A 23,774-nucleotide genomic window follows, 5' to 3' on the forward strand; every position below is an offset into this window, starting at 1 on the left:
GGTTTAGAATTCACAAAGTGTATATGCCGTAGGCAACATAAACCAAGTTATTCTTGAGAACAAAGAGCCTACCTAACTCTACAATCTTTACTAACAGTTCAACTGCTTAAATCTCTCCAAATAAAAACGGGGTGGTGGTACAATGTCGCCAGTAAAAAAATTCACCTTTTGGGTAGTAGCATTTTATATACTTGTAAAGTCACTCTTTTAAGCCAGTATTTTGGTCGGGGCGATTTACTCAACTTTGAACATTCAACATGAGAAATGAGGCACCTATGAGGAGAGGATCAAGAGAAAACAGGTACAATCCTTTGTGCTTGCTCACCCAGCTGATGAAATTTTAGACACTAAAGAGAAACCTGAGAAGGGATGGGAAGGAACTCTACAGTATCCTTAAGGATACATCCCTAATTCAGTTAGTAAAAGTACAGGAGCTGGCTGGGTTGATAAATAGAGGGATCCATATTTGGAAAAAAAAAAAAAAAAAGGTAATTGCTGGGAGGGAAGAGTATAATATTGTAGTCCTTTCTCATGGTCAAAGGAAAAACGAGTATTTTTTTTCTAAGAAATTACAATGAATTAAAAGACCCAACAAAGCAGCACTAATATAGAGATTTTATTTAAATTGTATTGAGTTTTTACAGCACATTGCATGTTTGTCACAACGCAACTGCACAGTTTGGATTTTTGGCCACATCATGTCACTTACACCCACAAGAGCTCTGAAAGGAGTATTTGATGAAAACATCTGAGCAGAAAGCCCAGAGTCTCTCTCCAAGGCCATGCAGTTTGTTCACTGATGGGATAGTCCCTTAAAACAGCCAGGCAAAGTAGACAGATACAGTCTCCCCAAATGTTACCCATCTTACTCCCCCTGAAAATGGGCAGAGTGAAGTCCAATGAAAGTCAAGTTAATTAAAAAGCCGCTCAGGACTGGCAGTTAAATTTGAATGATTGAGAGAGTGCTTAGACGAATTTTATGTATCAGAGACAAGGAATAGTTTGTTACTTTTTCACTGATCTCAGGAATTTCCCAGACACAAAATCTCCATTATTCAACTCCATCTAAACGAAAAAAAGTTCTGCTAGGCTGACCTAAATACGCCAAAACTTTTTAGGTAACATCCATGGCAAGTATAAAAGAAGCACAGATGCTTCTCTGTAGGACTAAAGAAAAAGGTCAGGACAAATATCAATTCTTGCTCTAAATGCAGATCCTAGTTATTTTCAAAGGAATAATTTTTTTTTCTTTCTAGAAAGGAACAAGAAAGTAGCAGTTAGAGGACTACCATAGTTTTAAAACAGGGTAAGCCTAAATGTGATTTACTTTTTATACACCAACAAATAAAAGAAAATGTATAAAGGAATTCCTAATGGTTTCATTACAGGCCAAGGAGACTGTATCTGTCCCAACCACAGTACATGGCTATATCACTGTATCTTTTGGTTAAGTGCCACCGGTACACATTAAGATGAAAAAAAAATAATAATAATGTTTGGCCCAAATGGACACATTTTCTCTCCCAATTTTGGTATCAATGCTTTATTCTCTTCTGTTTGGGTTCCATTGTTAAGTGCACAGAAATAGACAGCAGCATTTGTACTGAAACCCTCACATACCAAACAGCATATTCCAGGAGGTAAAAAAACAAACACTAAATTCTACCCTCAAGGTGTCAAGTGTTCAGGATAAGAAGCAGTGTGACCCAGAGGAGGCAGCAGCCAAGGGAAAGACAACATGGGAAAAGTGGGTGATAAAACAAAACCAAAATAAGTTTTATTTTCATGCCAGGAGAGGATCAAGGTGTAGCTCCTGTGTTAGCACCAGGACAACTAGGAAAGTCTGGCGCAAAGGGTAGAGGACAACTCAGCAGATACTTCAGAAGGATCATTTTTGCTTTTCCCCTTTCCTCATTCTTCACAGTACATACCTCAAGAGCTGCCACTGAGTAAGAGACCACAGCCTTCACAACTCAAAATAACTGATTCCCGCCAGGATTGGACATCAGCAGAGTTTTCCTCTGCTACCAAAAATGTCTTACTCCCTAGAATTGTCCCCCTCAACTGAATATTCACTGATGCTGTCCAATGACCCAAGTGAAAAATACACCAAAACCTCTACTCACTGAACCAGTCTTTAAACCAAACTCCACAGAAAGACAGAACTAATGCAACTACAGGGAGTGCCTCTAAAGACTGAGCCTTCATGCACAGACACAGAGCACAGAGGTGCGGGGTATAGTTCATCTCAAATAGGATAGCAATTCCTATCTTGTATACTATAATCTGCTTTTCTCAAGGTGGAGGAGAGATGGGTCTGGTTGTCACTTGGAGTTTGGTTATACATATGCCTTTCTATTGCTGTTTGGGACACTTTGCACCAGGAATTATCTATGAAATCATCATCTTGTGAGCCCCAGGAGAAGGAAGCTGGAGTCACCAACTCAATGTTAAGCTTCCATACTCCGAGTCTGGATCAGGACCATTACCCCAAGGTAAGGGTCTCAGTAGAAGACCTCCTGCCAAGTTGGAATTCCTCTGCTCCAGTCTCATAGTACCAAGGAGGATTTCTCAAGACGGCATCTTTGAGCTCTGTAATTTCATGAGCCACACCAAGGAACCTTCAAAACTACACCTGAAGCAGATCCTCCCTTCAAACCTGCTAAAATTGGACAGGTCATCTCCTCTGGCATTCAGCTGGAAGCGGTAGCAATGGGTTTCTTCAGATGTTGGCTCATGAGTTCCCTGGCACGAGATACTTGGATGTGTTCGTAACATGAGTTACAGACGAGAACTGGGTCATAGAGTTGTTGATCAGGAATGGGCAGCTTCAGGTGGCAGCATCCAGCACAAAATACATTCCCACAATTTCTGCCAAAGCACAAAGAGGGAAGAGTTCATCAGAAATGCCAATATACTAAGAATAAATGATAGTCTGAAAGGCCTTACATGAGTAAATGGAGAGAAAACAAGAATATTTCCTATAAAGATATCTCTATTTTCAGACTAATTCAGAAGTATATATGTAAATGTACTGCACTGCTTTGAGTGATACTGAATCACACAAAACACCTTGTTACCTGCAGTGGTGTCTTCGTTTGGCCAACCAGAATTCACAGTCACAGTTATAGCAATGTGATGCCATATGGTCTGGAACCCAGCGAGTCACCTGACAGAAAGCACAAGGAAAAATTCCAGGTCCTTGTCAACGGAGTGGAAGAGTAACGTTGTAACAAGGAAAGCATCCCAGGAGAAAATAACAAGGCCTGTCTCTGTAGCTGGTCACCACTTGACTACACAGAAGACATTCATCTGTGGGAGAGCTCAGTTGACAGCACATCACTCATTTCTGAGAAGTACAGTCACTCACTGGCCTGCACAAGGACAGTACCCACCACATATTTGCCTGGACATACCTCAGTTTCTTTCTTATCAACAGGTTCCCAGCTTGCTTCTGAAAGGCAGTCTTCACTGTGATCAGAGCCAAAATCCTCTGTGTCACTGCCATCTGACTCCTTCAAACACGTCTAAAGAAAAAACAGAGATGTCAACATCATCTTCATCATCACTATCATTTATTGTTTACTATGTGTCAGGTACTCTTCTAAGTGCATTACATGCGTGAACTTATTTAATTCCTCACAACAATCTTATGATGTATACTATTGTTATCATCCCCATTTTATACATGATGAAACTAAGGCACAGAGAGGGTTAAGAGCTGATAAGTGGCAAAGCTGGAATCTGAACCTAGTATTCTGGCTTCAGAGCCATGCTTTTAACCAAAATGCTATACCACTGTGTAGAAAGGATATCCCATTCGTTGCAGTTTAAACTACGGGTCAGCAAACTACAACCTGTGGGCCAAATGTGGCCCACTGCCTATTTTTATAAATCAAGCTTTATTGGAATACAGCTACACTCATTCATTTATATATCATCTACAGCTGCTTTCGCCCTAAAACAGTAAAGCTGAATAGTTGTGACAGAGACTGACTGTGTGGTCCTCAAAGCCTAAAATATTGACTATCTGGCCCTTTACAGAAAAAGTTTGCCAACGCTTTTTCTAAATGATCACCCTGGATGAGAAGTTTAAAAGTTGTTATCCCTGCCCAGTCTATCAGCAGAAAAGTGGGCAGCAGGCAAATGAAGGTGCCTTCACAGGAAATGATATGTAGAGAACAAGATATCACGGGGAAGAAGGTGGCTCAGTGCTGGCTGAGACCTCACAACATAGCAAAGCCTAGATGGTCCTCGTCATCTCCTCACCTACATTATTCCAAAATGTCCCAATCAGGATCCCAACCTGAGCCTCAACTGCTTCACCCATTTGACACACTATTGCTAGAGTAATATTCTTAAAATACAAATCTGATCCTGTTACTCTGTGCAACAAAATGTTACTGCCTGAGGGTAAAATCTAAACAAGAACGCCACTCAAGACCCTTCATAGTTGACCCTTCCAATCTCTATCTACTTCTCCCGTATCACCTCCCAACACACTACTCAATCCATTCCTAATGGTCCCAGCACAAATGTGGGTGTACACATACGTACGCACTTCCCTTTGTTCAAGCCATACCACTGCAGTACTTATGGACTCCACGCTTCCACAAATGGTATTTCCTTTTCACTGGCCACTTAGCTAAATACCACATATTCTCCAGCACTTAGGTCAAGCATTATCTTCTCAGGAAAGTCTTTCCTGACCTTTCACCCCACCCTAATGTTGCCCCAGCAGCCTAAAAATACTTGGCCACCCTCCATCTAACACTTAAGAACATCATTGTAACTGTTTGTATCTTCCACTAGACTGTGAGCCCCCTGTGGGCAGGGAATATGTCTTTTATCCTATAGCCCAAACACCTAATTCAGTGGCACACCATAGACACTCAATGAATGAATGTTGATGGCATGGAAGGCTGGATGGATAGAATGGATGGATGGATGGACAGCAGTAAATGAATACTTACAAAATCATCCTCATAGTCCATGGGGGGCTCTGCTGGAGGGGCACAGCAGTGACGGATATCCAGCCTCATCTGAAGCTCACGCACCTGTCGGCGTAGCTGTTCCACCTCTTGCTTGTACCCTGCTTCAATTTGTCGTAATCTATGCTGGATCACATCCGTGGGAAAGGGGAGTCCATCGTCATCCAGGTATAGAGGAGGCACTGGAGAAGGGCAGCTCAGTGGAACAGGCTTTGTACTGGAGACCTGCTTTGGGTGACCAGACAACCACATCCGGTTTTTTCCTCCTGGGCCAGTACAGTGTCCACTGGAATGACTAGAACAGACAGGTGACTTCATGCCTTCTCGCTGGGCCCACTGGCCCCCAGAGCAGGACCCCGTTGCCCGCATCTGCTTGCTGCTTGACTTCTTGCTACAACAGCCATACGAAAGCAGCCGCCGAGGGGCAGTCTCCCCACTAGGGAATGAAGTCACCATACCTTGGAAGCTGTCCCAGTTGGACCCTAGAAAAGAGAACTCACTGATCTGGCTCTGAGAAATTGTCTTGCGGACCAATTCCAAAGGCATTTTTCCAAAGCGAGGATTTTCCGGTAACTGCCCATTCCTACTAGTCCCTCTTTTGCCAGCGTCTTCCTCCCCATGAATCAAATTCGGCACAGAACTGGGATGTTCCTGGTGGGAGATACTTGCCACAGACACTGGGGGATTTTGGCTAAGGAAACCAGGGCTTGAGTCTGGAGGGATCTGGCAGGCAGCACTCAGTGGGCTGCCAAGGATGTCCAGACTGGGATCTGAAACACAACCGGCGGGCACACCGAGCATGGAGTCTAGCTGGATCTGTTGGGGGGCGCCTGTAAGAGAGTTCTGGGAAGACTCAGGAAAATTGCAAATTCCATCACACTTGCTGAAAATGACCTTAGAAAGTACACTAACAGCATCTTTTTCTGGGTAATGTTCACATGGCTCCTCCCCTACGCCATCTAAAGTCCTACTCAGCTCATCCTGGGCAGGAGGGTCTGGAGCTGGTATCTTAGACTCTTCCAGGACTTTGATCTCAGGATCAGAGGTGTTGCTCTTCACTTCCTGTGGCACTGCAGTATTAAGCAGTTTGTAACTTGGAGAACAGCTTTTGTGGTTCTTGAAAGGCTTATTGCTCAAGTAGTCTTTCTGGTTGCTGGATGGAGGGGGAGGAAGACCTATTTCTCCTACAGTTGGCTGAGGACCTCCTGCCCCAGATTCCACAAAGGTTGTCTCTGATCCTTCGGGATTGCTGTGCCAGGCCTCCAGGCCTCCTCTGACCTCCTGACAGTGGTTATTCAGGTTAGGGTCACTGGATGTGCGAGTCAAGGGGCTGCTGGTGTCACAGGCAGAAAGAAGATCATCCATGGACCTGGTTTTAGGCAATCTGAAATGAAAAACAAAACATCTCCAGGTCAGGAAATAGGAGCCACCTCCAGTATAAGGAACAGGGTACCAGAGCTAGAGTTCACAAGAAATAATCACATTTAAAATTACATATAATCCATGTCGTTGAACGTCTAAAAGGTGCAAAATATGGACTCTGTCCTTAGCTTTTATCCGTTCTCACACTACACAATCTGCCTGGGTACTCTCAATCACTTCCATGGTTGAATTAAGTGAAACGGCAAGGTTCAATATTTGGTATACATCAGGAATGCCTATGGATTTTCTAGAAATACAGGTAAGCAAGACCCATCCAAGATCTACTAAGTCAAAATGGCCAGGAGTGAAGCCCAGGCATCTGTGTTTTTAAAAAGTATCACAGCTGATTTTTATGTGTGTTGTTTTTCATTATGGAAACTTCCAAACATAAAAAAGTAGAGGGAAAAGTATAAGGAACTTCCATGTACCCTTCACCCAGTTTCAATAATATCAACATCCTGTCATCCTCCTCTGCTGATTCCAAGGTGCACCAAAGGTTTAGTCAATAATGCCCCAGTGGTGTTTAGAATAAGAAGAGAGCTCATCCAGCAGGGTGGTCAGGGAAGGCTGCACAGAGGGCTGGGATTTGCGCTGGGACTTGGAAGAACGTGTTAGATTTCAATGGTTAAAGAGGACAAAAAAAACCCAGTGCCATCGACAAAGAACAGGGCATTTTAGAACCAAAGGTAAGTCAGGTCCACTTTTAGAGAAACTATTTCCTTAAAAAATTTAATATCACTTATTCTTCCAAATCCAATTCTCCATCTTGGGTTGCCTACAGCACATCTCTGGCTGTCAACTAATAGTTCAATCCCAACCTGCCTATATCTCCTCTTTCTCTCCTAACTGGCTCTTCTCAACTTTTCAGTGTGCATCAGTACTAATACCAGGTTTCCAAGCTCCGAAACTTGGAGCCTGTCTTTGATCCATCCCTGTCTTCAGTCCTACCCTCCAACATTCAGTCAGGTCCGTAGCCTACTAATGGCATCTCCACACATCTTTGAATTTAATCTTTCCCCTTTTCCAGGGACCCTTCCCCTTATGTCTAAATTGTTACAACTGTCCTGGCTGGTCTCTGTGCTTCCAAAACCCACCCTACTCACTGATTAGTTCTCCAAAAATCCCACTGTCACCAGGTCATAATGACTTCCTAGAATGACTTATTTTTGACAACTGAATCAAAATAAACGTCTCAGTGTAATGTTTAAAGCTCTTGATGAACCAGCCAACATTCATTTCTTTTTATTCCCCTAAACAGCCCCTTCCCAACCCCTGCCAGCTCCAAATACAGGTTCTTTATTACCTGTCGTGTATCCAATTCTTTGGGACCCTTCTTCAATAACCTTGTTCTCCAGCTCATAATTCCCTTTATTCTGTTCATTTTCCATTTAAACATTTATCGAAGCACCTATTGTGTGCCAGACTTTAACCCACGTACTAGGGACACAGAAAAGCCATGGTTCCTCCTTGATATTTCATGAAAATTTCTCTCAGTAAAACATCCACCAAATGACCCTTTTATTTCTCATTCCTTTAACTATTCCTGAACTACACACATTCTTCTTTGCTTAAGATTCTGAATTAGAATTGTTCTTTGGTTGTTCTGTGCCTTATCTTCCAGCTTAAAAGTATCTTGAAAGCAGGGCCAATTATCTTTTACTTCTTTGGTAGAGCCCACAAAGCCTAATGCAGGACTAAGCAAAAACGTAGGTATTAAAGAAACATTTATTGAATTTAAAAGTCAGATATTGACTTAAGGCAATGATTATAACTGGGTCACAGACCTTATTGATTTTGATAAAAGTTATGGCCCCTTTCCTTGGAAAATAAGTATAGAAACCTCTACCCAAATTATGCATTCTATGCAAAGCTGGGGGTGGGGGGGGGTCATAGAACTCTTGAAGCCTATCCACATGCCCCTAACAATGGACCCAGCTTAAAAGACCCTAAAACCTATAATTTAGGGTGTTGAGTTTTTTCTTTATAACATTAGCCAATAGTGTAAGTTTATACTTTAAAAAACCTTCAGACAACAAATACCTAAATATAAAATGTACATATCCTTTGAACCAGCATTTTTATTTCTAGGGATTTATCTGACAGAAATACTAGCACAAATGCAAAGATGTATATATAAATAATATTCACTAAAACGTTCCCTGTAATGATTCAAAAAAAAAAAAAAATCACCTAAATGACCAATATGAAACTGGTTATATAAATTATAATTCACTTTTATTTTGGAATTGTAAATCCTGGTGGTGTAGTGGTTAAGAGCTACCACTGCTAACCAAAATGTTGGCAGTTTGAATCCACCAGGCGCTCCTTTGAAACCCTATGGGGCAGTTCTACTCTGTCCTATAGGGTTGCTATGAGTCGGAATTGACTCAAAGGCAACAAGTTTGGTTTTGTTTTTTGGTATATAGTCATTAAACACAATAAGGGTTGACCCAGCAATTCCCCTCCTAGGTATATACCCTGAATAACTGAAAGTAGGGACACAAACATACTTGTACACCAATGTTCACTGCAGTGTTATCACAACAGCCAAAAGGTAGAAACAATCCAAGGGTCCATCAACAGAGAGACAGATAAGTCTAGTATATACACACAATGAAATATTATTCAGCTATTTTTTAAAAAATGAAATTCTAATACATGTTACCAGACGAATGAACCTTAAAAACACTATGCTAAGTGAAATAAACCAGACACAAAAGGAAAAATATTGTATGATTCCATTTATATGAAATATCTAGAATAGGCAAAAACATAGAGGTAGAAAGTAGATTAGAAGTTACTAGTCTTGGGGGACAGGAGGAGGGAGAGTTATTGCTTAAGAGAGTTTCTGTATGGGGTAATAAAAACTTGGGAAATAGATGGTGTTGATGGTTGTACAACATTGTGAATGTAATTAATGTCACTGACTTGTACACTTAAAAACAGCTAAAACGGCAAAATTCTATGTTACATATATTTTGCCACACACAAAAAAATACTAGGACAGGTTTAAATATGCTGTCATAGAATGACAGGCATAATACAAAGTAAAAAAAAAAAAAACAATATTCAGAACAGTATGTAAGATGATTCTGTTTTTGTTTTAAAAAAAAGTTTCTATAAATAAGCATGTGGATATATTTATCTGTGTGGAGATAAACATCTGGGAGGACATGCGTTAACAGTGGACATCTTATGGGGACTAGAATCAAGGAAGAAGGCCTTGCATTTTCTATTTCTATACTGTTTTATAAGATTTATATTATATTGTTTCTAACATTTTATTTTTAATAAGGAACATTCTTTAACCAACTTAGAATTTACCAACTCCCTTCTCACTCTCCCCAAAATATCTTCATGTACATGTTCAGCCAGGAGATAATTTTAATTTTTATGCCTCTCTTTAAGTTCTGGCCTCTTTCTGGGGGAGCAATGTAAAGGCCATCCCCCTTCTGGGAACCCTGAGAGTCAGATTCTTCTGCAAGCTAATGCTGGCCATAGTAAAGGTTGCTACTAAGATAGCAAGCTTCAATCAATGAACAAAAATCAAGACCATTCCCCCAAACCTTCCTGATACAGTCTTTTCTGTTTTGTTCTCCTCTACCCTGCTTGGGTATGTCACACAGCGTGAAAGCAGCTCCAGGAAAGAAGGTAACCAATCTTATCTTAAGAGAGGACCTTGAAAATAACACAGAATGCACCCCACACTAGCTACAAGATTTGGCCCAAGTTTCTCCTTCAACTGACTTAGGAAGTTGCTTTTAAATATCTCATAAAAGATAAGAGAAGAACATTTATGCAAGATATGAAGCAGTTACTGCCCTCCTAGAAGGGCTTTTCTTACCTGTCTAGAGAACGGCCAGAGAACTCCTGGCTCTGAGTCACCGGGGAAAGGTAAAGATCCATGTTTTCCTCCCCAAGTGTGCATGGAGATGAAGCTGGCAGATAAACAGCTGTCCAGAGGTGAAGGGCCCGAACATGACACACAGGATGCAGGACCTGGGGAGGCAGGCCAGTGCTGGTTTTTCTGAGATGTTCCTGGTCCCTCTTACTCCCCTGCACTGACATTGACCTTACAATTCCCCCACTGACTCAGCCTGTCCTTCCTGGGTTTCCAAGCAGCACCTACAGCATAAGGGCTCGACTTACCATGTCTGAATTGGGTGTGTAGAGGAAGTTATGGAAGTTCTTATTGCCAGCTCGCAGGAGAGCCCACACAGAGCAGGTCCGCTTATAGATGTTGCGCTTCTCTCGCTCACAGGGGTTGTTGGCCAGGAACGTGCCATAGAGGCAGGAGTACGTGTGCTGAACCAGTTTTACCTAGAAGGCCAGGACTGTTGCATCCCAGGGCCTGGGGTCAACATCCCCCACCACCATAGTCACAGGCTTTAGGACTTACCAGGAATGCTTCGTTAAACTCAAACAGGCAGGGGAACTGCTTGAGCAACTGATGAACAGAATCGAGCCACTGGAGGAACACAGGACACTGTTCATTTTGGTCCTCTGCATTCTCCTGGTGGCCACAGCGATCTCCAAACTTGTGCCCAAAATCCAGCCAGTCAGACTCCACTAACACTTGGAAGCCCTGCAAAGGAGAAACAGACCAAGCCTTGGGGCTCTCTGGAAAGGCTGCTGTACTATGCCCCAGGGGACTTGCCAAAGCAGGTAGCCAGCAGTAACAGAGAGGAACAGGACTGACCTTACCTAGAGGAAGGCTCAAAGCCACCAATGTCCTCTACTGAAAGATCCCTAAGGCAGAGAGCCAGAGGGCCACCACCCCACCACCACCATCATTCCCTCTGCTCATCCCCAGCCAACCCCTCTCAATACCTCCAATGTCCTGTAATACGGGTCCAGCAGTATTTTGGCCAGGGCTACAATCTGTGGCGTCCGGTCCCAGCCATCTGAACAGTGCACCAGCACAGGTCGGCCTTCCCGGTCTACTGTATTAGCCACCAGCACAGCTGCCTTTAGCATCACCGACAAGTGCTGTAGCCATTTGGTGCTCTCCAGTGCCGACAGCCAGCTACGCAGAAGCAGAAATCAAGTCCGTCACTAAGGGCGCTAAGGCTACAACAGTCTCTCCACCACCCAATGGCCAGTCACACCAAACAAACCCGTAGTGAGGCTAAGAGACTGAACCCTAGCAGGAAGTAGGGAAGATAGGACCTGGAGTGGATAAGAGCCTCCCGGGATGGAGAGAGGATCTGGGAAGCAATCAGGTGAGGGGCATGAGGGCATACACATTCACCCACTTTCTCTCCCAGGTCTCTGTGCTCTTTGAGCAGGACAACTGGTCCAAACAAAAGGAATCCAGTGTCCTGTGATTGCGCCAAAGTGACTGCAGAGAAGTGGAAGAAGTGTTGCTGGGGCTGGCCCACTACGTCCAGCTCCGCCCAGCCTTCAGGTCCCATACCTCCAAAATTCTCATTTCCCCATCTCATCCTCCAAGAACATAAGGTAAGGGATGACATCAGAGGGAGGCTGGAATGAGATCAGGGAACACTTACTTGCTGGGATCTGGCATCTGGCTACACACAGCCCGCAGGTACTGGAAGCTATTTCGGATGGCATGGATGTTGGCCATACCCATGAATACAACCTCACAGTTGGGATAGTACTCTGTATATGTAAGAAAGGAAAGTGCAGCTTAAGAGCAAGTCCCAAAAATAGGCACTCAGGACAAGATGGGTACCAGTTGGTAGAGCTTCCCTGGCAGGGCCGAACACCTCCAGGTGGGACCTACATAGGCTCTTGAAATCTGAATAACCCTTTTATCTCTGGATGCTCCAGTACCATATACTAGTAGAAGTAATAATATTAATAACCAAAAAAAAAAAACCCCAAACCCATTGCCATCAAGTCGCTTCCGACTCAGTGATCCTATAGGACAAAGTAGAGCTATAATGGATAATAATAACAGTACTACTTATAATGACAACATATAATAAGTTCTCAATAAATAGTAGCTGATTTATACCAGTAATTTTGCATATATATATGAAATCTTTCATCATCCCAACAATTTTGAAGGTATGTATTATACCCATTTTAAACACCAAGAAAATAAAGCTTAAACAGATTAAGCAATCAATGCATAGTCATAGCTAGTAAGTGGGAGAGTTCTGATACCAAGCCTGGTTTGTTTGGCTCTTTCCATGATGAAAGCTGCCCCCCACCCCCTCCTCACTAAAGCCACCCAGAGCACAGATGCATTGAGACGACAGCAATACCTTCGCATTCACAACCTCCACCCTTGGCCCGGTTGGCCACTGCCGCTGTGTAGGAGCGAGCATCCAGGATCAGCAGCTTCTGGGGAGCCGCTGAGCTCTCCACCCCAGAGCATGCAGTCAGGGAGGAATCTAGACAGACAGCAGGGAGAAGGCCCTGGGTCAGCCAGCTCCATCAGCCTTGTGGTACTCCCTCTCAGGACTAGGGACCCTTCACATTCCATAGCTTCCCAAAGGGCAGGGACCCAGGTCTTCTTCCCTTCCTCTCACTAGGGATGCTCCTGGGAACCAAGGAAACTAAAGTTTGCTCCCAGGGGCCAGCACCACCCACACCTTACCAAAGTCAGTGTCACACGCCTCACTCGCATCACTGTTCCCGGTGTTGGACGAGCTCCCAGTGGCCCTAGTCCCTGGGTCCAGGGCACAGGCTTTGGCAATGGACGTGACCAGGTATTCATCATCAGCATTACGCCAGCCCCACCAGCTGATCTCGGGCTGGCTGCAGCGGGCAATGGCGGCCCCGTTGCGCAGGTGCCTGACGAAACAGGGGAAACCTTCAAGCCCCTGACGTTCACAGCCCCAAGGGGCCTACTGTAGAGACCTTAGGGGGCACACCAAGGCCTCTAGAGCCAGCAGGGGCCACCAGTCCATCCAGGCCAGGAGAACAACAACCAAAAGCCCTTAATATCTCTAGAGAGCTTTATAGTTTAGAAAGAAAGTGTTATCATGTACATTTTCTCAAAGGGGCTCCGTATTCCCAAGGTGACCTTGACTCATCAAATTTGCAGAGCACCTGCTCCAGCTATAGCTATGCACCAAGAGAAAAGGGCCTGAGCCAAAAGCATGAACAACTCCAAACCTCACAGTTACTACCTGTCTCACTGTTTTAGCTACAATATTCTAGTGCAGGGGTCAGCAAACCTTTGCAGTAGAGAACCTGATAGTAAATTTTAGGACCAGATACTAAAGATTTCAGTAAGCTTTTGTCAGTTACATCCAATCTCTATCATATATTCTTCTTTGTTTTGTTTTTATAACCCCTTAAAAACACAAAAACCTTTTGTAGCTCACGGGCTGTACATAAGCAGGCTGCAGGCCAGATTTGGCCCCTGGGCCATAGTTTACCAACCTCTATCTTAAAGCAATACTATACACTCACACACACATCCTCAAAAAAAAAGAGAAAATGAATCAACTCCCCAAAAGCCTCATCCTTAGGAGAAAAACACTGAAGTGGTTTTTGTTTTAAAATTATTTCATAGCCACTCCCCATACAATGTTAGTTTCCCAGTCAGCCAGGCTGTTGCAAACCTCGCCTTTCGATTCTCTGCTTACTGCATAAGAAATGGCCTATTTCCCATCCCACTGCCTCACCTATACACAACCACAGGGATCCGCTTCCAGGAGCGGAAGGAAGCCACGTTCTCCAGCTCTTTATCTGTGATCCACACGGGAACCAGCAGCTTCTGAGGGTAACTGGGACATAATCTGAGAAGAGACCAGACAGGGTCACCAAGCTGGGTCTAAGATATCTGATGATAAGACCCCCCCATGGATGGCTCTTGGGGAAGAAGGATAGGCAGCCCTTCACTCTCACAAACTCAGAAGCTGGGGCCACCATGCTTTATCCATACGTGGAAGAAGTTTAGGTTTAGTTTGATGTTTGGTCCCCTGCCCCCTGCCCTCTCACTTGTAATTGCTGTTGATGTGAGAGACTCTCCAGACATTCTGCAGGTCAAAGCCCATCCTCGCAAGCTCTGCCTCCTGCCGACATCGTATGTGTTCTCCTGCAACACATCCCCCATCCATGCCTGTCAGCTTCTAAGAGGGCCAAGTCCAGAGGTGGAGAAAGGATGAGAACCAGGAGATAAGAATTCTCCCAAAGTAAACAGCCTGGCCTCACCTGGCTGACACAGGTGGGTATGCTGGTCCTCCTCAGTCAGCCCCAGGCACCAGGCATGGTAGGCAAAGGCAAAGAGGTCCTCAGGTTTGGCAGGTCTTGCTGTGGCCCGGCTTAGCCGCGAGAGCCACTCTTGGCACTGCTTGAAAGTGGAGAAGTGGCACCTGCCGGGCAAGAAACCACAGGCCCGGGTGAGGCAAGGGATGGGTGTGCTATGGGGCCATAAGGGTCAGAAGCACAGCATAGGAAGGCTGTGGGGAGAGGAGGCTGCAAAGCAGGAGGCAAGGCATGGGCCCCGGGGGAAGACCAGGGAGAGTGGCCAACACCCAAGAAAAGTTGTCCCTTGTGACAACTCTCTTCCCAGGAACTCTTGTCTTTAAACATGCTTATTTCCTCTAATGGAGCACTACCATTGATCACATCAAATCTAAATGCTACCACATGGCTCTGGGTACCTGCATCCCTCGTACCTAACCCGTCTTGTCCATACCCCACCAACTCAGTGTTATCTCCCATGACTCCCTAGCACAAACCTTCTGCTTCTGCAGGAAGTCCCCACTCACATCACACTACCTTCTTCCTGTCTCCTTGTTTTTCTCTTCTGTTTAATAAAGTGAAGTCTCTCTCTGCCTAGCCACATCCTACCAATACTCTGGAGGCAGTTCCAGTCCCAGCTCTTCCTTGAAGCCCTCTCAGCTTCCAATCCACAGACTCCTTCCTCCCTTGATCCTTAATGTGCTTGGAGTATTCAACAATAAGTTTTCCCATGGGATATTGCCCACAAATTAAGTCTTCTTTCAGCAACTAAACTTTAACCTCCTTGAGGTGGAGGGCAACATGGGTTCCCTCACAGGCCTACTATGCTGAGCACACATTAGGCTCTAAAAGGGGCAATCTTTTAATAATCCTTGGAGTCATCCCAGGCACCTCTTTCTCTCACATTCAACCTGTCAGCAAATCCTGTCAGCATTACCTTCAAAATATACATACATAATCTGACTGCTTCTCATCATTTCGACTTCTGCCACCCTGGACAGGCTATCATGATCTCACACCTGAGTAACCGCGGTAGCTTCTTAACTAGTCTCCCAGCTTCTGCCTTTGCTTTTGCCCCTGTTCCCTTTGGTCTATTCTCAATAAAGTAGCAACCAGAGTGATTCTATGAAGACGTTAATCAGCTCAAAATGTTCCAGTAGCTTCCCATTTCCCTCAAAGAACGAACCAGTCATTATGATCGCCTGCAGGAACGTACAGTGTGACACTCCCTCACCTCTCAGATCTTATATTCCACTACCTTCACTCATGTGCACTCCAGTCCAGCCACACTAGACTCCTTTCCATTCTTTCAATATGCCAAGCAGAGGCACTCACCTACCTCAGGGCCTTTGCCCTTGCTGTTCCCTCTGGCACACTCTTCCCCCAGATATTCACGTGGTCACTTTATTCAGGTCTTGACTCAAACATCACCTATTCAGTGAGGCCTTCTCTGAACACTCTGTTTAAAGTTACGCCCTCACCTTCATAGCGCTCCTTATCCCCATTCCCTGCTTTATTTATCGCCTTATACTTACCCTCATTTAACATATTTTACTCATTTATTGTTTACAGTTGGCATCTTCCCACTGGAATACAAGCTCCATGAGGTAAAACATTTTTTATCTATTTGTTCCCTGCTATATCCCCAGTACTTAGAACACTGCCTGGCATAGAATAGGGTACTCACCAAATACATGCTAAATGAAAAAACAAATCAACCAACAATGAGTGTTCTCTGTCAGATCTCATCCTATGAAATTTCATACACATTATTTCATTGAATCTTTATGATGACCGCATAAGCTAGGCATTATCCCCATTTCTTCACGTCAATCATAGTGGGTTGTTAACTTGAGCTCCCAGTCCAGAACAGGGTTTTCACCCATCCCTCCAAATGGGGAAAAAGTCTTTTTTCCCCCCTATTTTGCTCCAGAGAAACGCTGGCAGCAGAGAGACCTGGACAAGGGTTGGGCCAGAGGACCTTAGTGACACTCTATTGTTCTCACCTCACCACTTTGGAGTCCTTGCAGGCAATGTGCAACTGGAACATATCACGACTCTCCACACTGTCAATCATCCGGAGGGGGACCTTTAGAGGAGGGGCAAGCTGAAGCTCAGGTCTCCACTATCCCCTCACTGGCCCCACCCCTGCCCAGGTCTCCTCTATCCCCTCACACATTCCCACCGCTGCCCAGGTCTATACTATCCACTTCACTCACCCCCACCCCTGCCCAGGTCTCCACTATCTCCTCACTACCCCTACCCCTGCCCAGGTCTCCACTAGCCCCACTATCCCCACCCCTGCCCAGGGGTTGATGTATCAACAGCAGGAAGGACATCAACATTTATTGAGGACCTGTTAAGTCCCTGGTAACTGTGCTGGGTCCTCCACGTATGTACCCCAATTAATAATCATGACAATCCCGCAAGGTAAGTGTTCTTACTCCCATATTAAGGAGAAAATTAAGTCTCAAGTAACTTGACAGAGATGACACATCTGGTAAATGGTCGTGCAGGAAAACAGTCCAAGTCTGCTTGACTCCAAAGCCTGCATGTTTCTAACAGTACAATTGTACCCCTTGGAAGGGCCAGCGACACAGTAAGGGAAAGAGGGAAGAAAGGAAGGGAAGTGAGAGAGACAGATCTATGGCTAGTAGAACGAGGAAGGAAAACAGGAGGTCCGTGATCGAGAAAAGGTCTGTGACCAACTGTTTTGAAGACAAGATCAGACAGAGCCTTGGAGTACTTCCACCTTGAACCTCGCAGGGATTCTGGCTTGGGTGTGGGGCAACAAGGCAGGGACTCACGTTGATGACAGAGTCCTTGAACTTGATATGTAGCCGATAGTTGGAGATGGCAATGAGGGCATCAGCTGCCCGGCCCAGGAACTCCACTCCCTCACCCTGTAGCACTGTGAAGGGCACCTGCCAAGGGGCAGAGGAATTTTCAGTCCAGAAGTGAGTCACCCCTCCCCAGCCCTGCTCTGGGGGATCCCCTCTGGAGAAGCTGGGCCAACACAGGAGAGGAGAGTCCTCGCCATGGTAACAGCACCAGGCAACAGCTGTACAGGAAAGCTGCCTTTCCTTCCCTGGGGCCAAAGGCATACATACAGACAGAATCCCCTCCCTGCAGAAACCAGGGAGCAGGAAGCCAGTGCTCCTGGCGCTAGATCCCCTCTGAGATTTTTTTGCAGAGAGGAGAGGGTGTTTTTTAACTGGGCAGGGAGCCCCACCCAGCTTGGGACCCCAACTCCTTACCTGCAGATTTTCCTCCTCCTTCACTAGTTCCTTGGGAGGGAACAGATCCTTGGCTTGGATGTACTCCAGGCTGGGGGGCCCCTCCTCACCCTGTGAGAAAGGCCACAGCCCTAAGTTGCCAGGCTCCACTTGGCTCATCAGACTTTTGTTCTGCTCCCCTGCAACCAATATACCCTCTCCCCCATACACACACACAATAAACACACACCAAATACACTTCTAAAGGCTCTGATCACAAGAGAAAGAAAAAGAGACCCAGCTTGGTTGAGGAGTGGGTGAAATGGAGGAAGTACTCAAGCCTATTAAGCCTAAGAGAAGAGTGAGGGCTAAAGAGGAACTGGGAATCTGCACTCCTTAAAGGACTCTACTACAGAACCAAAATTTCCAAAATGGAGGAGAGAATACCAAGGAAAAGAGAAAATACTGCAAGTGGAATGGGAAAGTGCTGTCCTGAGGGGAAAAAAGCCAGGCACGGCAGACGGTTATAGAGACAGGAGGGAAATCAGGCATCTAAGGCCACAGAAGCTTCCTTCAATCTGGTGGGTGAAGGAGACAAAGAGGAGTGGGTGATGGGGGGGATTCAGCCCTGTGCCTCTAGAGGGCCTTGACAGATGCTTTCAAAGGTGTTGCAGAAAGAGGGTGTGTTTTGGAGCTGGGCTTATCTTCCTGTTAGGCACACACTGCTAACAAGCCCCCACTACCTGCAGAGCAACCTGCCCCGCCTGCTGATCTGAAGGGAATTCCTTAGGAACACCCACAGACAGAAGTCACTCCCCTCCCAACCACCAGGGAGAGAAGAAGAGATCCACCTAGGAGGAACCAAGAGACCCAAGGACAGCCAGGGGAGAGAGAGGAGGCCTGGCAGACACGGTGGAGGGGAGGGGGGGATTAGGGAGGACAGATGGGGGGAAGCTGGGAAGGAGTATTAGCCAGAGGGGAGGAGGGGAGGAGTGGAATGATGCGGAGGAACGGAGCCCTGCAGAGGCAGGGAAGATGGTGAAAAAGAGAGGCTGTCTGGGGGACAGTCAAGGAGAAAAGACTGGCGTGTCAGGTGAGGCAAGGAGTGGTGGAAGAGGGAGGGGACTGAGCCCAGGGACACAGCTCCCAGACAACCAATGCTCCCTGACCAGACCCCTAAAATCCCAGACAGCCTACTAGCCATATCCCACACCCCAAGCAAGGATGCAGTGCAGTGGGTGGGATCAAGATGGAGAAGCGGAGGTAAAGAGATGTACCCCTGCAGGGCGGGGCCTGAGATCTGCAGTCAAGGGCAGTAGCTGCGGGCCGAGATGGGCCACAGAATCTCCATCCCCTGGTTTCGACAATTCTCGGCACCAAAAGATTAAAGCAAGTGCAAGAAAGAAAAGGGTTAACCTCCCTCCCCTGCCCCCAAACATTGGGGGCCGGGCCAGGAGCCTTGGGAAGGGGGATGGGCTGGAATTTGGAATCCCAAGGGCTGGCCCTGGGAGTAACGGCGGGTGCAGCAAGCGACGGGGACCTCGGGCCCCCGCAGGCGGGGCCAGCACTTACGAAACAGCTGAGCATGGAGCAGGAGACGCGGGCGGTCAGGCTCATGGTCGCGGGCGGTCTGGGCCAGCGCACATGTCCCCGGAGCCACTGCGCTGCCCGCCAACCCCGGGCGCCCACTGCATCCCGGCTGCGGGGCCCGCCAGGTGCAGCCGCGGCGGCAGGAAGAGAGCGCGCGGGCAGCGGGGCCTCGGCGCGGCTCCCGCGCGCCTCTCCCCTGCTCTCCACAATGGAGCGGGCCCAGCTCCGCCCTCCGGCACGAGCGCAGAAGAGAGGAGGGAGACGAGCGGGGGCCCGGGACCGCGCGGGGAAGGCGGAGGCAGGGGCGGGGCGGCTCCGCGCGGACCCCGCCTATAGCCCCAGGTTCCTCCCTCCCCAAAGCCCCTTAGCCGCGTGGGAGGGGATCCCTCTGGGACCTTTAGAGGCTTTCTGAAGTCAGGGCTGCGGGACCGCCCGCAGACGGTACAGGAGGGAGCAGGTAGCCAGCCCACGTCTTTTCATTTCCCATTTTCCCAGGTGCGCTACACCACGCCCTTCTCACAACATTCGTCATCACACCCTCCCCTTCTCTGAGTTCCCCTAACACCTACTCTTGAGGAGCTGGCCTACCTCTACCCCTTATACTTTCCAGCCTCAAGTAAAACACCACCCCCCATACTCCCGTCCATCAGCGTCCTGCAATCGCCTAACCTCTCTAAATCCCACCCACCTTTCGCCTTCCCTCCATTTAGCCCCTTAGAATGGACACATGGTGCCAGGTTGTCACTCCATGCTCTTGAAAGAGAAAAAGCCTCGGAGTTTTTAATTCCAAGGCCCTGGCCCAACTCTACTCCTTCAAATCCTATTCTTCTTTCCCATCCTCGACCTCTGGGTAAGAAAGTCCTTGGAGGAGAAGGAATTTCTTAGCCTGAGAAGAGAACAGCTTGAGAAACTGAAGAAGTTTCCTGCTCCAGTGCAGTATGCTGGTTGATGTTTTGCAATTTAAAGAAGGCCTAATTTATCTATAGGGCTAACGAACCTGTTCAGGAAATGAACAGAATACCACAGAAGCTATACAAGAATAAAATTTGAAATCCAGGGATGGGAGTGGGAGAAGTGGAGTAGAAGGCCAAGGAATAAGTAGCAGTGATTAAGGAGCTCAGAATTGTACTGAGGGTCACAGAAAAGAGCTGGCTGAGACCCCAAACTCATTCCTGTGCCTGGTAACTTTCAGAAACCAGGGTATCTGTTTTGCTTTTTGGATGGGGGGGAGGAATGAAAGAAATTGACATTTTACTAAGCATCTATTATGAGCCATGTGGAAACCCTGGTGGCATAGTAGTTAAGAGCTACCGCTGCTAACCAAAAGGTCAGCAGTTCAAATCCACCAGGCACTCCTTGGAAGCCCTATGGGGCAGTTCTAGTCTGTCCTCTAAGGTCGCTATAAGTCAGAATCGACTTGATAGCAACAGGTTTGGTTTTTGGTTTTTTTATGAGCCTAGTGCTTTTCAAACACGACCTCACTAAAACCTTTCAGCCCTCCAAGGAGTAACAGTAAGCCGTTTTACCAGTGAGACATTTCAGGCTTAGAGAGAAAGTCTGCAATTTCCCTAAGGTATTTAAGTAGCAGTGCCAGGAAACAGACTGGGCTGACTGCTCTTTTCAGTGTATCACAGAAGAGAAAAAGGAGAGGGGATGTCAGTTGGTGGGAGGGAGGACCAGCAGACTTACTAAGAAGAGACCTAACGCCAATACTGCAGATACCACACACCCACATATCTATGAAAGGAAAAGAAGGGGGAAGAGGAGGAAGCGCTTTCACTAACCATATTCCTTAACCTATCCCTAAGCGCAGGGGATACCTGACAGAAACTGAAGAGCTGCCTGGTTTGGCCTAGGGCTTGCAGCTCTTCACTCCCTTCTCATTCCTGAACTTGGGGTGATGGGTAAGAGACGGTGGTTACAGTTTATGGAAAATATGTGGGATCATTATAAACACCCCTAGTGAAATTCTGGTACCCTGAGGGAGTATCCTGCTAAATAGCCCATCAGCTGTGGCCTGCACAGTGACTTAAGCTGGAAAGCCCCCAGAGTTTTGATGCAGTTATTCCTGAAACAGCACCAACAGTATTTGAGGGGCCCACCAGAAAGTACAAGGACCTTGTTCTGGCCTTTCAGACCAGGACACAGAGATTCTACCAGGGACCCAAGAAAAGCAAGAGGAAGGCCATTAGGAAGGGCTAAGAGAGTCAGTGGTGTGTAGGTAGAATGGAGAAGCCATAGCATAGCTCATGCAGAAAAAGACTTCTAGAAGTTTCCTGCTCCAGTACAGTATACTGGCTGATGTTTTGCAATTTAAAGAAGCCCTAATTTATCTATACGGCCAATGAACCTGTTTAGGAGCTGAATACAATGGCCTGGAATTCAAGGCCCAGGAGGGTTGGGACAGCTTTACCAGGCAAAGACACAAGGATTACACAAAACAATATGGTCTGAAGAAAGAGGGAGTACTCACCATTCTACCGTGGTGAGGGTCCTGGCTGCCTCCTTCTCACTGTAAGGAGACAGGGGATTATAAGAGTAAAGAGCACCGTTAAGATTACCATGGAACCAACAAATGCCACACATCTAGCCCTGAGCTGCTCTCCAGCTCATATTCTCCTGCTTCACAGAGAATCCAGCCTCTCCACAAGTTACCATGCTGACAGAGGCAATGGAAGCTCCAAGGAGAGAAAGCAACAAGTGATCCTGCAAGGCATGAAGTCAGCCACAAAGTCGTGTAGTAAGAATGAGTGTTATCCAAGATCATTCGGCCGAACTTGAGTCCTGATTTCCAGACCCGGAAAGGGAAGTAAAACACTCCAAACCCTATTCTTTGTGGGAAAGCAAAAAAAAAAAAAAAAACTGCCAAGTCTGAAGAGACAGCAGCTGCCCAACCAGCACTCACTTGTGGCCCTGGTTGGGGACCCCTGCCTGGGGCATGAATCGACAGGAATGCTCTGCCAGTCTCTGAGTCTGGGAGTAGCACCACCTGACCTGTTTCCTGGGGACAGAGTCCAGAGCAAAGGACAAGAGGGAGGGGACTGCAACCTGCTATCAGAGGGCAGCAGGGCTGGACAGGTCCTGCTGGGTGTATCTAACACCAAGTGCGGTGGAGGCTATTGGGACACCACCCATTTAGCCAATGAAGGCAATACAGGCCTCAGAGTCAGCATCTGTCAAATGGGCCTAAGTTCCTAGGCCCATTTAGGGAGCCAGGCCCAGGTTTCACTGAACTTTCCTTCATGCCTGCTACCCGAGCTCAGGAGCAGTGTAGCAAAGCACCGCGGGAGACTAGGGGTAAAAGCTTCCATCTGTAGCCCTGCCCTCCTCCCTGATCACAGGTCCTTCTTCCCCAGCCCACCCTTCCTCGCAAGAAGCAAGCCAGAGGTGCTACCTCACCGCCTACTGACACGCAGCCTCGGGGAGACGGATGCAAGGAAGGAGGGACAAGGACCAGGCCTGGGAGGCCGAGGGTTCCCACACCTAAAGGATCTGGCCCCGGGGGGCGGGCCAGGCTGGCAGGGGAGCCCAAGTGCCCAGGTTCTAGGGGTGGAGCCTAAAAACTCTAAGGCGGAGCCCCGAATGACAGAGGGCGGGCTCCGGAAAGCCAGTGGGGGCCGGGGCGGGGCCGGGTTAGACGCGGTCTTTGCGGTTTCCAGGCTGGCAGTGCACGGGGAACGGTGACTCACCCAGGCGGCGTCCGCCCGACCCTCCGAGGCCGCGCTCTCACCACTTCCGTCTCCCGCTGCTGCTGAGGCCGCGCAGCCCCGACCCCACCACGGTGCCCCTCTCTCTAACCAATCATGTCTCTGGCCTGTGCGCGCCCTGGCCAATAGCCACACCAAGTCCCGCCCCGCCCCCACCGCGCAGCCGCCGCCCTCACTCTTCACGTCGCTCATTGGTCAAGTCGGGCAGACGCCCTCCCAGCCCTTAGCTTTTCGGGTGCCGAAGGACGAGACACTACCTGGAAGGAGGAGGCGCGGCGCTGGAGAGGAGACGCAACCAATGGGAAATCACAGCGCGTCCTTGCGACAGCCAATGGGGAAGTAGTAAAGGGGGCTACCAGCTAAGGCTGCTGGGGCCGGAAGTGGGGGAGGCCTGTCGCCTATTGGCATCGCAATTAGAGGCGGGGCCTTCTAAGGGTGCAAACCTTTCACAGCCACTTCCGGTGATGCCCCTGCCCTGGAGGCGCTTCTCAGATTAGATCCTTGGTGACAGCTGAGTTTATCCGTTCCCGTTTTGGTTTCGCTGCGGTCATCCGGCCCCAAAGCTAAACCTGGAGAAAACGACCGCTCAAGCTAGGAAAGGGAGGAGGGCAGGGCCTGAGGCTCCTCTCGGTCTTTCACGACTGGCGGCCCTGGGATTCCCCCTCTCCTGCGTCAAGACGGAC

General features: G+C 47.4%; 1 protein-coding gene across 5 annotated transcripts; it reads right to left on the bottom strand.

The window, feature by feature from the left end:
- Positions 1-527: 527 nt before the first annotated feature.
- Positions 528-23,422, bottom strand: MTMR4 (myotubularin related protein 4). Of its 5 annotated transcripts, none has more exons than XM_023553549.2 (19): positions 23,349-23,422; positions 21,858-21,896; positions 17,837-17,926; positions 17,387-17,503; positions 16,586-16,668; positions 14,547-14,707; positions 14,334-14,430; positions 14,018-14,131; positions 12,982-13,178; positions 12,647-12,775; positions 11,924-12,035; positions 11,244-11,439; positions 10,813-10,998; positions 10,563-10,733; positions 10,258-10,412; positions 4,974-6,375; positions 3,417-3,527; positions 3,081-3,169; positions 529-2,871 (listed from the first exon to the last, which is right to left on the bottom strand). In XM_023553549.2, the coding sequence occupies exons 2-19, from the start codon at positions 21,858-21,860 to the stop codon at positions 2,694-2,696; spliced, it is 3,591 nt and encodes a 1,196-aa protein (XP_023409317.1). In that variant the 5' UTR covers positions 21,861-21,896; positions 23,349-23,422; the 3' UTR covers positions 529-2,693. The 5 variants fall into 5 exon arrangements, with proteins under 5 accessions (XP_003414424.2, XP_023409317.1, XP_023409316.1 ...); XM_023553548.2 differs by lacking the exon at positions 23,349-23,422 and adding an exon at positions 23,074-23,161; XM_064271298.1 differs by lacking the exon at positions 23,349-23,422 and adding an exon at positions 22,784-23,042.
- Positions 23,423-23,774: the final 352 nt, after the last annotated feature.

This window comes from Loxodonta africana, chromosome 18, assembly GCF_030014295.1.
Source record: "Loxodonta africana isolate mLoxAfr1 chromosome 18, mLoxAfr1.hap2, whole genome shotgun sequence".
NCBI lineage: Eukaryota > Metazoa > Chordata > Mammalia > Proboscidea > Elephantidae > Loxodonta > Loxodonta africana.